General features: G+C 41.3%; 1 protein-coding gene across 2 annotated transcripts; it reads right to left on the reverse strand.

Moving 5' to 3' along the window:
* Positions 1-2,429: 2,429 nt before the first annotated feature.
* Positions 2,430-10,775, reverse strand: STBD1 (starch binding domain 1). 2 transcript variants are annotated; one of them, XM_007495749.3, is made up of 2 exons: positions 10,376-10,775; positions 2,430-4,223 (listed from the first exon to the last, which is right to left on the reverse strand). In XM_007495749.3, exons 1-2 carry the CDS (start codon positions 10,623-10,625, stop codon positions 3,418-3,420), a joined length of 1,056 nt encoding a protein of 351 aa, XP_007495811.1. In that variant the 5' UTR covers positions 10,626-10,775; the 3' UTR covers positions 2,430-3,417. The 2 variants fall into 2 exon arrangements, with proteins under 2 accessions (XP_007495811.1, XP_007495810.1); XM_007495748.3 differs by having other exon boundaries at positions 2,430-4,247.
* Between the last annotated feature and the right edge of the window lie 3,894 nt (positions 10,776-14,669).

A 14,669-nucleotide genomic window follows, 5' to 3' on the forward strand; every position in this document is an offset into this window, starting at 1 on the left:
GTATTTTATATTGTCTCGGGTGACTTTAAATGGAATTTCTGTTTCTAATTCTTGCTGCTGAACTGGGTTGGAGATATATAGAAATGCTGATGACTTATGTGGTTTATTTTGTATCCTGCAACTTTGCTAAAGTTGTTGATTATTTTGATTAGCTTTTTGGTTGATTCCCTAGGATTCTTTAAGTAAATCATCATATCATCCGCAAAGAGTGACAGCTTGGTCTCCTCATTGCCAATTTTAATACCTTCAATTTCTTTTTCTTCTCTAATTGCTACTGCTAGTGTTTCTAGTACAATATTAAATAATAGAGGTGATAATGGGCATCCTTGTTTGACTCCTGATCTTATTGGGAAGGCTTTGAGTTTTTCCCCACTGCAGATGATGTTTGCTGATGGTTTTAGGTATACACTGTATTATTTTTAGGAAAGGCCCTTCTATTCCTATACTTTCTAGTGTTTTCAATAGGATTGGGTGTTGTATTTTGTCAAAGGCTTTTTCTGCATCTATTGAGATAATCATGTGATTTTTGTCAGTTTGCTTGTTTATATGGTCAATTATGTGGATGGTTTTCCTAATATTGAACCATCCTTGCATTCCTGGTATGAATCCTACCTGATCGTAGTGGATAACACTTGTGATGACTTGCTGGAGTCTTTTTGCTAGTATCCTATTTAAGATTTTTGCATCTATATTCATTAGGGAGATTGGCCTATAGTTTTCTTTCTCTGTTTTTAACCTACCTGGCTTTGGGATCAGTACCATGTTTGTGTCGTAAAAAGAATTTGGTAGTCTCTCAGAAGTTGAATGACATCTGTGTGCCACCCTGAGAACTGCACCAAGTTGATCTTGTACCATCCCAAGGCTGCCATCTTTGTAAATTTCAGGTGGCCTTGACTCCTGCCAGGGTACCTCAAAGTCTGATGCCTTTGATGCAGATTCATAAGGGCATTCCTTAGAGACAGAGGGGGGGAAATCTGGTCTTTTTAGTGCCTATGCCCACCTTCATTAATATAACCAATCATAATTTCCTATATCTATGATGTTACCAATATCCTAACCAATGAAGTGATTTTTTTTGTCCCAGTTTTTGTTCTGTTCTTACAAAAGTACATTGCTGGGGGCAACTAGGGAGCCCTGTGGATAAAAACGCCTGGAGTCAGGAGGACCTGGGTTCAAATCTGACCTCAGATATTTCCTGGCTATATGACCCTGGTCAAGCCATTTAACCCCTGTAGTCTAGCCCTTACCACTCTTCTGACTTACAACCATATAGTATTAATTCTAAGATGGAGGGTAAGGTGTTTTTTTAAGTATATCGCATCCCCAATTTAGGGTCTGTTGGCTACTCACAGGGCCAAGAGATCTGCTTTATTAGTGGGTAGTACCCCCATTTATAAAACATAACTTTGCTTGGAGAAGTTAGCCTTGACTTACCCATTTGGCCATAAATTCTACACTAACATCTCTCTGTGTAGTATTAGGAAAGACAGTATGGAATAATGGAAAAGGCCGGGAATTAGGGAACACTCTGACTCCAAAGTCGAAACTGTAGAAAGTCCTCACCTCAAGTCTTGGCCCCTCTCCTATTACTAACTAGCTATGTGACCTTAGGTAAATCACTTTATTTCTACTCTTAAAAAAATCTTCTCATACTCTCTTTTCTTCATCTATTATGCAAGAATGTCACAAGGTTCATGTGGGGGTCTGAAGAGAGAAACTCTATCTCACTATCAAAATGTTAATTTTCCATGAATACTTTAATGCTTGTAACATACTTGTGAAAATATGAATTTTAGGGAGTCCATCTTCCTAAAACTTGTTTTTGGTTGGTTTCAGGGTATTCTGGAAGTAAGCCAGATCCCCCCCCCCCCCAATAAACTATGTTTATTTCTACTTAAAGCAGGGAATATTTGAAAGTATTAAAAAACAAAACAAAACAATGCTTACCTTCTGTCTTAGAATCAATACTAAGTATTGGTTCCAAGGGTCACATAGCTAGGAAATATCTGAGGTCACATTTGAACTCAGGACCTCCTGACTCCAGGTCTGGCTCTCTATTCACTGAGCCATCTAGATGATCCCTAAAAATGTATTTTTTAGTCTATTTACTTTTGCTTTTTGTTATCAAAGTGTAAACAGATTGAATTTCCCTCTTAACAGCAGAATAAGAAAATTCAAAATTCTAACTTCCTTCTTGTGCCTTTCCCTTTCCCCACACTGCTATTACCAAGACACAGAGGGAAAAACAGACTATTCCAATGATATCAACTCTGATTTTTGCTTTCTGCTCTCCTATAGGAGTCCTTTCTTTCCTCCTTTCCTCCTCCCCCCTCCCTCTAGTTTTATAATTGGCCAGAAATTATTGGTATTTTCTTTTCCCAAAGTTATCCACATACTAATATTGAGACACAATTATTTGGACAAAGACATGAAAATAGCCAGCTTTATTGTATTCTTAGTTCCAATAACTCTAAGTGCATTTCCTCCACAATTTCCGGGATAGCAGTATTGTCCTAGGTCACCTACAACCTGTGATTACAAAACCCAGAACTGTGTTGACATAACATGTTGGGCAGGGCCTGTGGGGAAAGATGGAAAGAAAAAATATTGAATGTTCCAGGTTGGAAATGTCTCCCTTCTAGATTGGGGTGCCCAGAACGGCACGGTTTAAAGGCCTTGTTTGAATCCATGTAGTATCATAGCATTTCCTGATACTTTAGGAAATGCTATTGAGGTGACTCCCACTTGCATTTCCATCTTTTTCCCGTTATTCAGTCCCCAGAGGGAGCATACTCAACCCTTGAGAAAACTAAGCAAAAAATACACATTCTTCTTCCTACAAAAACACACAAACAAACAAAAAGCAATGCTCAAAATGTTGGCCTAAGCTTATGAACATATGGAAGGCCAGGTCTTTTCACTGCATTAATTTAAATTAATCATTAGGCACTGGTACCAGTCACTGGGGCTACAAAGGAAGGCAACAATATTATTCATCTACTCAAAGAATCCATAGGATGCCATCATTCTTAACTAAACTAACAAAGAGTCAGGTGACTTTGAAAGGAAATACTGGCACTCCATGGGTTTGAGACCTGCTACCCACCATGATCACTCAAGAGAATCCTTTAGCTCAGCTTCTTGTGCCAAGGCAACCGAGCAATGAAGTAGAAATAGACCAGCACAAGTTCATCAATGGGACATCAATGGGACATCCCAAAGTTTGATTGGGGGTAGGGGAGGCACATACAGCTTCTTCATATAAATGCTGTTAATAGCTCTTGATAAACTGCATGGGCTAAAAGAGCTACTGAGGATAATCCAGGAGTTAGCTCCTTTGTTCTCATGGAGTAATAAAAATCATTTGAGAAAAGGCACAATAGTCTTACAAGTTATTCTGATGCTTCTTGAAACCACTTAGTGACAGCCCCACCATTTATAAACTATCTTATCTTCATGCCCAGTCTCTAGGATTCGATTACAGCATTCTTCCCAACGGATAATACTCCCATTCTCCACGACCACAAATTTCCACTTCAATGTTGTATCTATCGGTAAGGGGACTGATCTAGACCAGAACCAATCCTTGCCACATTGAAGTGGTATATAACTGTGCCAGCCACCAAGGGTCTCATGGTCTCCGGTTACTGCGACCAGGCTGGCATCAGACATGGTGACATAATGAACCTGGAATTGGACATTGACTTGCTGAGACACTGCTGCCACTCTCTTTGTTTTCAACTGAACTTCTTGACCTTTGGCATCCTTGAGGGTGTCTCCTCCATAGTCTAGTTTCTGGGGTTCAAGTATGGAAACACCAGAATGGGAAGGCTCAGAGGTTTTGCCCTTATCAGCATCTCTCCATAGTGAATGCCTGGGCACCATTTCCCAGTGCTCATGATCAGCCAGAGCTGAGCTCTCCACCTGCAGAGCTCTCACCTGTTCTTCAGGTTTGTCCATGAATGAGTTGTCAGAAGGGAACTTTCCTGAAGAATGCACAGCTGTTGGTAGAGAAGGTTCTAGGCTTTCACTATTTAAGACTTCTGAATGGTTCATAGAGTTAGGAAATTCCATCTTCAGCATCTGTGAGGAATACACTTGTTCTCCTGGTCTCAGACAGTTCAAGTTTTGAGTAGAACTATTCTGTGGTTTCCATGTTGGACCCTCAAGGCTGCTACTCTTGGACTCAGACACCAAACATCCATTACTTTCCTGATGATGCTCTGAGAGACAAAAAAATGAGAACACTGCAAGAATTAGATAATTCATTTGGAAAAGGAGAAAACACTGTAAGTATAAATGATTAACAATTGTCTGAAAGTTCTTAAGTTCAGTCAGTCTGTCAGCTTAGATGATTGAATTTATTAGATGTCATGAAATCCCAATGAATACTATTTTTTGTTTTTAAACCCTTCCCTTCCATTTTAGAATCAATACCAAATGTTGGTTCCAAAGTAGAAGAGTGGTAAGGGCTAGGCAATGGGGGTTAAGTGACTTGCCCAGGGTCACACAGCTGGGAAGTGTCTGAGGCTACATTTGAATGCAGGATGAACCTCCTGGTCCTCAGCCTGATTCTCAATCCACTGAGTTACTTAGCTGTCCCAACTAAATATCTTACAAAAAAAGCCAGTAGAGTGGGGCACAGGGAAGAGCTTAATAATCAAAGATTCAGTTTAACTTTCCTGCAAAATCAGGAGTCCTACTAAAAAAAAAAGGCAAATAGTAATAAGGTAGCATAATATAGTGGAAAGACTTTAGAATCTGAGGACCTAATTTCACATCCTGCTTCTGGGAGATCTTGAACTTTCTTAGGTCCTATTTTAATCATTTAATTTGATCCAGTGGAGAAAATGTTCAGTCTGGAGTCAAGAAAACCTGGGTTTGGGGCACCTGGGTGGCCCACTGACTCTCAATCCACTGAGCCACCCAGCTGCCCCTCACATGCCAGTTTTTCATCTGTAAAATGAGGTTGGATTAGATCAGTTCTGATATCCCTAGATTTTATATTCCTTTGTGGACCACAAGATCTATTATTTAAAAAAGAAATTATTTAGGGGACTATTGTGCTCTCAACATCCAATATTATCAGTTCCTAGACAGGGATAGGCAATGAGGGTGAAGTGACTTGCCCAGGATCATACCACTGGGAAGCACCTCAGGTCACATTTGAACCCAGGACTTCTTGTCTCTAGGTCTTGTTTTCAATCCTAGTACTCAGCACAGTGGCTGGCACACAGTAGGGGCTTAGTAAAAGCTAGTTGACTGAGAACAAAGCTATAACCCTAACCTTAATCATTCCCTGTAACAAAGGAAGCTGTAGTGTGGTACAAGGTGAGGAGGGCAGAGCTATAAGGGCAGAGGTAACTGATTTCAGGGCCAAGGACCCATTAGCCTAGAAGTCAAACAGGGTTGGATGTTGTCCAGTCTGTGGGGCAAAGGACAGCAAACAAGACCAGAGTTTGCAAATACTGGTCATTTCTGCTAACTAGAGGCTAAAACATGGATAACCCCAAATAAAAAACAAGTTGCAAGTCATCCTTTATTGCTTCACAGGCAGTCAGAATAACAGTTAGAGATCAAGGTCAGGGAAGGATTGGATTGCCTGCTTTTAATGAAATTAAGACTTCAAAATGAGGATCTTCCTTATGTTTGCAGTAATCAATGTATTTTGTCATGTGAGGATAAAAAGGCATCTTTTTTTTTTTTTTAAATCCTTACCTTCTGTCTTGGAGTCAATACTGTGTATTGGCTCCAAGGCAGAAGAGTGGTAAGGACTAGGCAATGGAGGTCAAGTGACTTGCCCAGGGTCACACAGCTGAGAAGTGTCTCAGGCCAGATTTGAACTCAGGACCTCCCATCTCTGGGCCTGACTCTCAATCTACTGAGGCACTCAGCTGCCCCCATGGCATCTTCTTGAAGGCAGCTTCCTTCTGCACTTAAAAATCACATAATAGTATTTTTTTGTGTTGTTTTCTTGGGGGTAAGAATCTAGTATGAATATACACAAGTGCATAGGTTTAAACTTTTAACCTTGATTAAATCTGAGGACAAGGGAGGAAAGGGAAAAGTCATGATTCTAACAAAGTAAGTTTCCAAAAATATTAGGGTGACTTAAAAAATTATTTGGGGCAGCTAGGTGGCTCAGTGTATAGAGAGCTAGGCCTAAAGATAGGAGGTCAAAATTTGGCCTCAGCTGTATGACCTGGTGCGGTAAATCACTTAACCCCCGTTGTCCAGTCCTTGCCACTCTTCTGCCTTGGAACCAAGACTTAGTATTGATTCTAAGATAGAAGATAGGGGTTAAAAATTATCATTAATTTTTTAAACATTTAAAAAAATGTTTTGAGTTCCAAATTCTCTCCCCCACCTGGAACTGAGAAGACAAGTAGTATGATTTAGGATGATGTTCTAATTTAATTTGACTAGCATTTCTGAGGCATCTACTTAATGTGAAAGACAGTGCTAGATCCTAGAAATAGATAAAAATAATTACTGCCCTCAAGGAGCTTACATGGAATGGGAATGGGAGCAGAAAGATAAAAATGTCTATAAATTAGTATAAAGAAAATTGAGCAGAAAAGGAGCAGAGAATCAATGAAGATCTCACACAGGCAGCAGTCATTTGAATGTTGAAGGAAGCAAGGGTCTGAGGCAGCCATTAGGGGCTTTTGATCAGCAGAGCGGCACCCTCAGACTTGTGACTTTGGATGATTATTTTGGTATGGATTGAAACAGAGGTACCAGAAAAGACTGGGCCATGAAGGGGCTGTTGGAATAATCCAGATGAGATTTGATGAGGGTTGGAACCAGAATGGTAAGTGGGCAGAAGGGGGCTCCTACAAGAAATGTGCTGTCTATCTAGGTGCTTCATTGTTAAAACTTCCTAACTGATTGGCTACAGGAGATTGGGAAGGTGATAGAGGGGGAGAAAATAAAGGCAGGAGCTCTATCTATGCTCAAGCTAGCTCAAACCAACGGTTTGGAGAACCGATACTTATCAACCATCCTACAAATCAGGGCTTGATTGTCTAGACTGAAAGTGGAAATTAAATTAAGAAGAGCGCACACACACATTCCTTCCTACACAGCCCAGTTATACATTTACCTGCCACCCCTGTATTACTCTATCTGCTTGAGATCTCCAATACAGTAGAAGACAGCAAATCATCACCAGACTAGAGGTCAGCATCATTACTATAGTACTCTAAAGTTTGCAAAGTGCTTTACACCTATCATCCAGTTTAAGCATCTGGACACTCCTGAATAAAGGGGTTCATTTTAGATATGTGAATGTAACAAGCCTAAGGGGCATATAAGAAGGAAGTCAGGATTGTAGCTGAAGAAAGGGATTAGGACTGGAAATCTATATTTGCGATAACTTTGTATAAAAAATACTTGAACATGGGAAATTGATGAAGCTTCCAAGAGTGTATGTAGAGAGAGAGGAGTAAAAGGGTCCAAGGCCTCTGCCTGAGCAACAACTGGGAGGGCAAGAGATAACTAAAGTGAACAAGACAAGAAAGAGTAGCAGTGTCTTGGAAATCAAGAGGATGGCAAAAACTCCAGAGATGAGGGCTGAGGAAATGTTAAGAGTTAGCAGTCAAGAGGTTTGATACATGTAAAACCCAGGAGAATTTGCTCATTGGCTATGGGAGGGAAAGAACATGAATCATGTAACCATGGGGAAAAATTCTAAATTAATTAAATAAAATTTTTAAAAAGAGGCAATTGTTAACTTTGGAGTTTCAGTAGAATGAGTTAGAAAGTCAGGTTGTAAAAGGAATTGACAAGGGAGTTGGTAATAAAGAAGCAGGCACAGAAAATGTAAATGACTCTTTGATGGGGTTTAGAAGTAAAAGACTAGAAAGAAACAATCATAGTAAAGGGTCTGGGATAGGATAGAACTGAACATATTTACGGGAGATTATCCTCCTCTTTTTGAGGCTAAAGGCCAAGGTAGTAGATTGAGTTAGTTGGCTTTCAAGTCCTATTCTCTGGCACACATTGACTGTGTGACTCTGTCTTGTCTAACTTCTCCAAGCCCTAGGCAATTCTCCAAGACTGTAAATTGCTGAACAATTGTCAATTTGTATTGGGCAGAGGGCCTGTGCCTATATCAATAAAATCAAAGGTTCAGTTTAAAAAAATCCACATAGGAACAGAAGAGTTTAAAGTAACAGAGAAGAAAGCCCCATAGTCATATACACCACAGATGAGTCCCCTGGCAGTTCCTAGGTCCCAGCATCATGCTTTCAGAATAAAAAGGTGGAACTCAAGAGTGATTCATCCACTAAAAGGGATAGTCACTCAAGATTTGCAGTGGAAGGGGTCTCAAAAAACATTTTTAAAAATCTAACTTCCACAGTTTAGAGATTAAGATAGAGCCATCCAGAAAGTAGAAGTGACATAAGATTTGTAGGTGATAGAGATGGGTTTCAAACCTCTTTATTTTAACCACAATCTCTCTGCTTCCTGCCTCCACCCTCACATCCCCTTCAATCAAACTTCCAGTTGGCGTTTTCCAGCTCACTTGGGCTGTCAAAGAGCAGCTATGCTTTTGGGTGTCAAAAGTTCCTTTATAGGCCTAAAAAAGTATCAAGGATTGTTTTACACTCTTTTTTTTTTAACCCTTATCTTCCATCTTGGAGTTAATACTGTGTATTGGTTCCAAGGCAGAAGAGTGGTAAGGGCTAGGCAATGGGGGCCAAGTGACTTGCCCAGGGTCACATAGCTAGGAAGTGTCTGAGGTCAGATTTGAACCTAGGACCTCCCATCTCCAGGCCTGGCTCTCAATCCACTGAGCTACCCAGCTGCCGCCTTGTTTTACACTCTTAAAATTGAGGAACCCCAAAACTTTAAATGATGTGGGTTAAAGCAAATGATCAATATGTTTATAGTATTAGGAATTAAAACTGATAAATGCTTAAAATATTTATTTTAAAGAATAATAAGCCCATTATAGAAATGTCATCTTATATTAAAAATTTTTTTAAACATTATTTTATTTGGTCATTTCTGAACATTATTCATTGGAGACAAAGATCATTTTCTTTTCCTCCCCCCACCTATCCCATAGCCGATGGGTGATTCCACTGGGTATCACATGTGTTCTTGATTCGAACCCATTTCCATGTTGTTGGTATTTGCATTAAAGTGTTCATTTAGAGTCTCTCCTCAGACATGTCCCCTCAACCCCTGTAGTCAAGCAGTTGCTTTACAAAAAAATTTTTTTTAAAAAGATTATTTTCCTAAAATTTAGAGAAAAATTATAATGTTTTACATAATACTTGCAAACTGACTTAATAGAATACAGTTGGCTTCTCATATCTGCCTCTGCATAATATACAGCTTTGATTGAAGTATAAGAAAAAATTCCAGGTCGCACAGATATACAGTTGGAAAAAGGAGGATTCTAATAGGCAAATAATATCTTAGTCTTATTATAAAAATCGTTTTGACCTCAAGAATGCCTTGAAAAGGTTTCTGGATTTCTAGGGATTTGAGGAACACAATTTCAGAAAAAGGAAAGAACGTATGTTGAAATGAACAACTAAGAAGTATCTCTGAGCTAACTGCCACAGGACCCATGAGGGGAGTGCCTGAAAAATTCTAGAGTGGGGCGATCCAAGAACTCTTGGACTCCAGGATGGAGACAGGCTTTCACTGCCACTTATCTCCCTCCCAAATTTAGCTTGGATGATTCCCCCTCCCTCCCTCCAAGTTGTTATATCTAGTTGTCACATCTAGAGGAGAGATGGAAACTTCTGGGTATCCCAAACCCAGTTACCAAGCCCCATGGTTCCAACTGTGATTTGGAGTTTCTGGCTTTTCTGCGTGTGTGCGCGTGCGGGGGAGAGGGGAGAAGACCCCGTGAAGTGGACCTCGCACAGTCTGAGCTGGGCCTGTCAGGGTCCACAGTCAGGAGAAGGGGATATTCCGCCCCCCCCCCTTCACATGGCGCCCAAAAAGTACACGGACAAAGAATGGGGAAACTAGAAATCACGATTAGAGAGCTGATGGCGATTCCTCCTCCGCCCATGAATAAAGTGAGACCAGGGGGCATAAAGTGACTTGCCCCAAGTCACATTGATATTAAAAGTCACAGCCAATATTTGATCTCACCACCCACTGCCAGTTGGGCTGGGAGGAAGTGGATTATTGATTAGCCCTTGGATGATCCGTCAACCGTCAATTCACAAACCAGGTAGGTACCCCAAGGAAACAGAGAGACTGTCCATGTGGACCACCTACAGGAAGAATTAAGTCCACGCCGTGCACCCCGTTTTCCACCCCCACCCTCCAGCTCCCTTTAGAGTCCTTAATGATTTGTCAAACGCCCAAAGAAGGGGTAAGGGGGCCAGGGGAGGGCACGTACCTCCGGCTGTTTTCTGGACGTTCCAATCGCCTTTCTGCTCCCGGAGTTGGGCCACTTGCTTGGGCTTGGGGTCAAGGGGGTCTCCGCTATTCCCTCCTCCGTCCCCTCCCCGGGCTGCTGGAGCTCTTTCTGCAGGCAACAACTCCCTGGGGCCCGCATCCTGGCCCCCAGAATCCCCCCGCAGCAGCCAAATGAAGAGCGCCCCGGCCAGACCTCCCCCGACCAGTAGGGCGGACCAGACAGCTCCCATGGCTGCTGCCGCCCGGCTCCACGGGCCAATAGTTCCTGGGGATGCCCGGTGCCCGCGAACCCAGGGAGGGGACTGCGAGGACCAGGGACCCAGAAGAGAGAGCAAGCGCCGTGGGGCTCCTGCTTTCTGGGCGTCCCCACCCAAACTGGCCCTTCCCTTCCCCGCCCCAGCAGGAGCTCAACTGGCCCCTGGCCCGCTCCGCCCCACGGCCACCCTCTCCAGGCCGCAGTCCCGGGATCTGGCCACTGGAGGGGGAGGAGGATGAGGAAGAGGATGATTGTGGCAAGGGCAGTGGAGACCAAAGGATTTGGGCAATAGAAAGGGATGACAAGGAGGAACGAGGATGGGAAGGAGAACCACAGCCAGATCCTACAAGATCCTCCCCAGGAGGACGGTGGAGTAATTTTATAAATAGCCTAGACTGGGGAGGCCGGCAAGTGGGAACAACTGGGTCAGCACATCCTGCTCCAGGTGCAACTAGTTTTGTTGTTGTTTTTAACTGGTTTTGACGGGCTCCATAGCCCTTCATTGTTTCGAGTTCTTCGTGGGAGCAAAGTCGGTTCAAAGATGGTTTGCCAAAAAATGGCTTGCCATTTCCTTCTCCAGGTCATTTTACAGTTGTGGAAACTGAGGCAAATAGGGTTAAGCAATTTGCTCAGGGTCATCCAGTGACCTTTTCAACCCTCTGGGTCTCAATTTCCTCATTTGTAAGATGATGGGGACTCAACTAGATGACCCACTCCTAAATTTATAATTGCTACTCCTCGCCAAAGAATGAACTTATTAAAAGATTGTTATTTTATTTTTTTTTGTTCCCTAGTCTCTAACCCATCCTGACAAATGGTTTAAATTGAACTAAATTGGGGGGCAACTAGGTAGCTCCGTGGATTGAGAGCCAGGCCTAGAGATGGGAGGTCCTAGGTTCCAATTTGGCCTCAGACATTTCCCAGCTGTGTGACCCTGGGCAAGTCACTTGACCTCCATGGCCTACCTAGCCCTTACCACTCTTCTGCCTTGGAGCCAGTACACAGTATTGACTCCAAGATGGAAGGTAAGGGTTTAAAAAAAAATAAATTGAACTGAATTTTGGTGTGCTTTTTAGTTGGTAAACTTAATAGATGTCAGTATTGCTGAGTCATCTGTATTGGTAAGTCTATAGTTCATTTCCTTCTTGTCATCCTCAAAAAACTATGTTTATGGGAAGTAAATTTCATGTGCTGTCTTCCCTTTCTTCTTCTCAGGAGTCCAAATTTAAATTAAATTAAATTAAATTAAATTAAATTAAATTAAAACACAAGACTATCAGAATCAAATCCTCTGATTTCCATGGTGAAGACTCTGTGGGCATATACACAAAATCAAAGAGAGATAATTGGAAAAGTGATACATCAACTTTTAACAAATCACTTGATTAACATTCTATATTCTTGTATTGTGATTACAGACAGAATAAAGGTTGCACAGAAGAGAAATGACTTTGTCACAGGTGGCTTAATTTTCTCATTACTCTGTGAGAAGTTCTGAGCTTACAATCAAGGAAAATTATGTATTGCTTTTAATAATATGGAATAATTAATCAGCAGTTCTTAGAACTGATTCAACAATCATATCATGGAGGTTGAGGGGTCTGGGAACACAATTCAAATTTAGACTGGTGGCTTCTAGGGAGTTACTGATTTGTGTGATAGTCACTGAGGCATAATGAAGCTTGATGTACTTGGACTTATCACTTGGGCCTCTATGATTGATTTGTGTGCTGACTTCATGAGAATAGGCTTCTGTATGTGGGAAAGTTTTTGGCTTGGCATGTAACTGCAGTTTCGCTGGGAATTATGTACCTAGGTAAAAGTTAACCCATGATAGTCTTTTTGGGATTGGGTTTAAGGGTCTGGTCTTTTGGTGATGTTTTGGAGAATTAGGGTACATGTGTTTTGCTCTTGCATTATTTCTTTTGAGACTAGGGGGAATAATAATCATGTCAATTCATGTAAGAGGGGGTTGGGTGGGCAATCACATCTCGCCAAGGACCACTCTGTGGTGTCCCCAGCTACCACGCATGACTCTGTCAAGGTGTTGTGGCCTGATGGCTCCCAGCAGGTTTCCTCATCTATAAAATGAAAGTGTTGAACTATATGGCTTCTAAGGTTGCCCCTAACTCTTTGAGCTATGAAGACAGTCACTGATTCTCCCACCATTGGATTAAAAATTCATAGATGGAGAGCTGGAATGAGACTCAGAAATCATTGAGTCCAACTAGCATCATGCCTAAGCCAACTCATATTAGCTTGGGAGCCAATTGTTGAATTTTCATTGTGAGTTTTTACTTACATCTTGGAAATCAGCCCACATTATAACTCAAGGCTAGATTTATTGTCTTGTTGATTGTATGGATATGGACTTAAGGAGATGATGGATAAAATGTTAATAATGCAAATGAGACTTAGAAATGTGCCTTGCCTGAACTTTTCTTTCCAGAGGATTGGTCAATAAACATTTTCTAGCACACCCTTGACTCCAATCTTGTCATTTTTACAGCTGAGAAAACTGAGTCTGGGAGGTTGGGTGACTTGTTGAATATGAAGCAGTTAGGATTTGAACCCAGATCCTCTGAGTTCAGAACTCTTTGTTCTAAATCCCAAGAGGGTACTGAAAAATGAAATTAATAATTAGAAAAATATCTAAAGGGAAAGTGTCAGATGAATATTGAATATCAGTAGGTGATCTATTTTTTAAATTTAATTAAAAAAAAAACCCTTACCTTCCATCTTGGAATCAATACTGGGTATTAGTTCTAAGGCAGAAGAATGGTAAGGGCTAGGCAATGGGGGTGAAGTGACTAGCTCAGGATCACACAGCTAGGAAATTTCTGAGGCTAGATTTGAACCCAGGACCCCCCTCCCCATCTCCCATCCTGGCTCTCAATCCACTGAGACACCCAACTGCCCCTGGTGAACAAGGGGCTTCAGTGAACAAGACTACAAGTGACAATGTGTCTCCTAGCTCCCTATAAATTTATGTGCTGTCAATGAGCAGAATCAATAAAAATATGTGGTATAGTAGTGTTCTTGGACAGCTAGGTGGCACAGTGCTTTTTCTGAAGTCAGGAAGACCCATCTTCCTGAGTTCAAATCTGGCCTCAGACACTTACTAGCCTGATGATTCTGGGCAACTCACTTAACCCTGTTTGCCTTAGCTTCTTCATCTGTAAAATGAACTGAAGAAAGAAATGGTAAGCCACTCCAGTATCTTTGCTGAGAAAACCTCACATGGTGTCATGAAGATTCATATATCTGAAATGATGGCAACTGAATGTCTGAACAACAGTGTTCTTACCAGTGGTGATTCACAGATATCTAGATTTAGAAGCAATCTACTCCTATCTAATCCAACCGTTCATCTTGCTTTTTTATTTATAAATTTATTTTTATTTTAATAACAAATTTCCAAACTAGTTTTCCAAAGCTATATGATCCATATTGTCTCCCTTCCTTCTTTCCTCCCCCCGCCTGGAGTTGACAAGCAATTCAATCTGGGTTATACATGTATTATCTCAGAAAACACATTTTGATATTCATTTTTACAAGCAAATAATCTTATAAAATCCCAATCCTCAAATATATACTCCCCCCCAAAAGTGCTAAATCATATTTTCTCCTGCATTTCTACTCCAATAGTTCTTCCTCTGTGTTAAGATTAAAATTAGTTTCTCTGCTAAAAGTATTATATTTTTATGAGGTTTATTTAAGATTAAGAAATAAAAGAAAATACAAAATAAGAAAGCACGTGTCTAGGCCCATTCACAACCATTCACATCTTGCCTGCTAGGTAGCGAGCTGCGTGTAGAGAGCGGGCCGAAGTTGGAGTCAGTTTAAATATAATTTCTGTCCTCTGCCCAGGTGAGGTTACAAGGCATTCAGGGAAGTGGCCAAGGACTTCTGGGAATTGAAGTCCGGGGTTCAAATCTCCATTTTTACATCTGGAAGTGGATAGCATTTTCAAGTCCTCAAAATTGTCCCAGATCATTGTATTGCTATTAGTGGCAAA

Source organism: Monodelphis domestica, chromosome 6, assembly GCF_027887165.1.
Source record: "Monodelphis domestica isolate mMonDom1 chromosome 6, mMonDom1.pri, whole genome shotgun sequence".
Classification (NCBI taxonomy): domain Eukaryota; kingdom Metazoa; phylum Chordata; class Mammalia; order Didelphimorphia; family Didelphidae; genus Monodelphis; species Monodelphis domestica.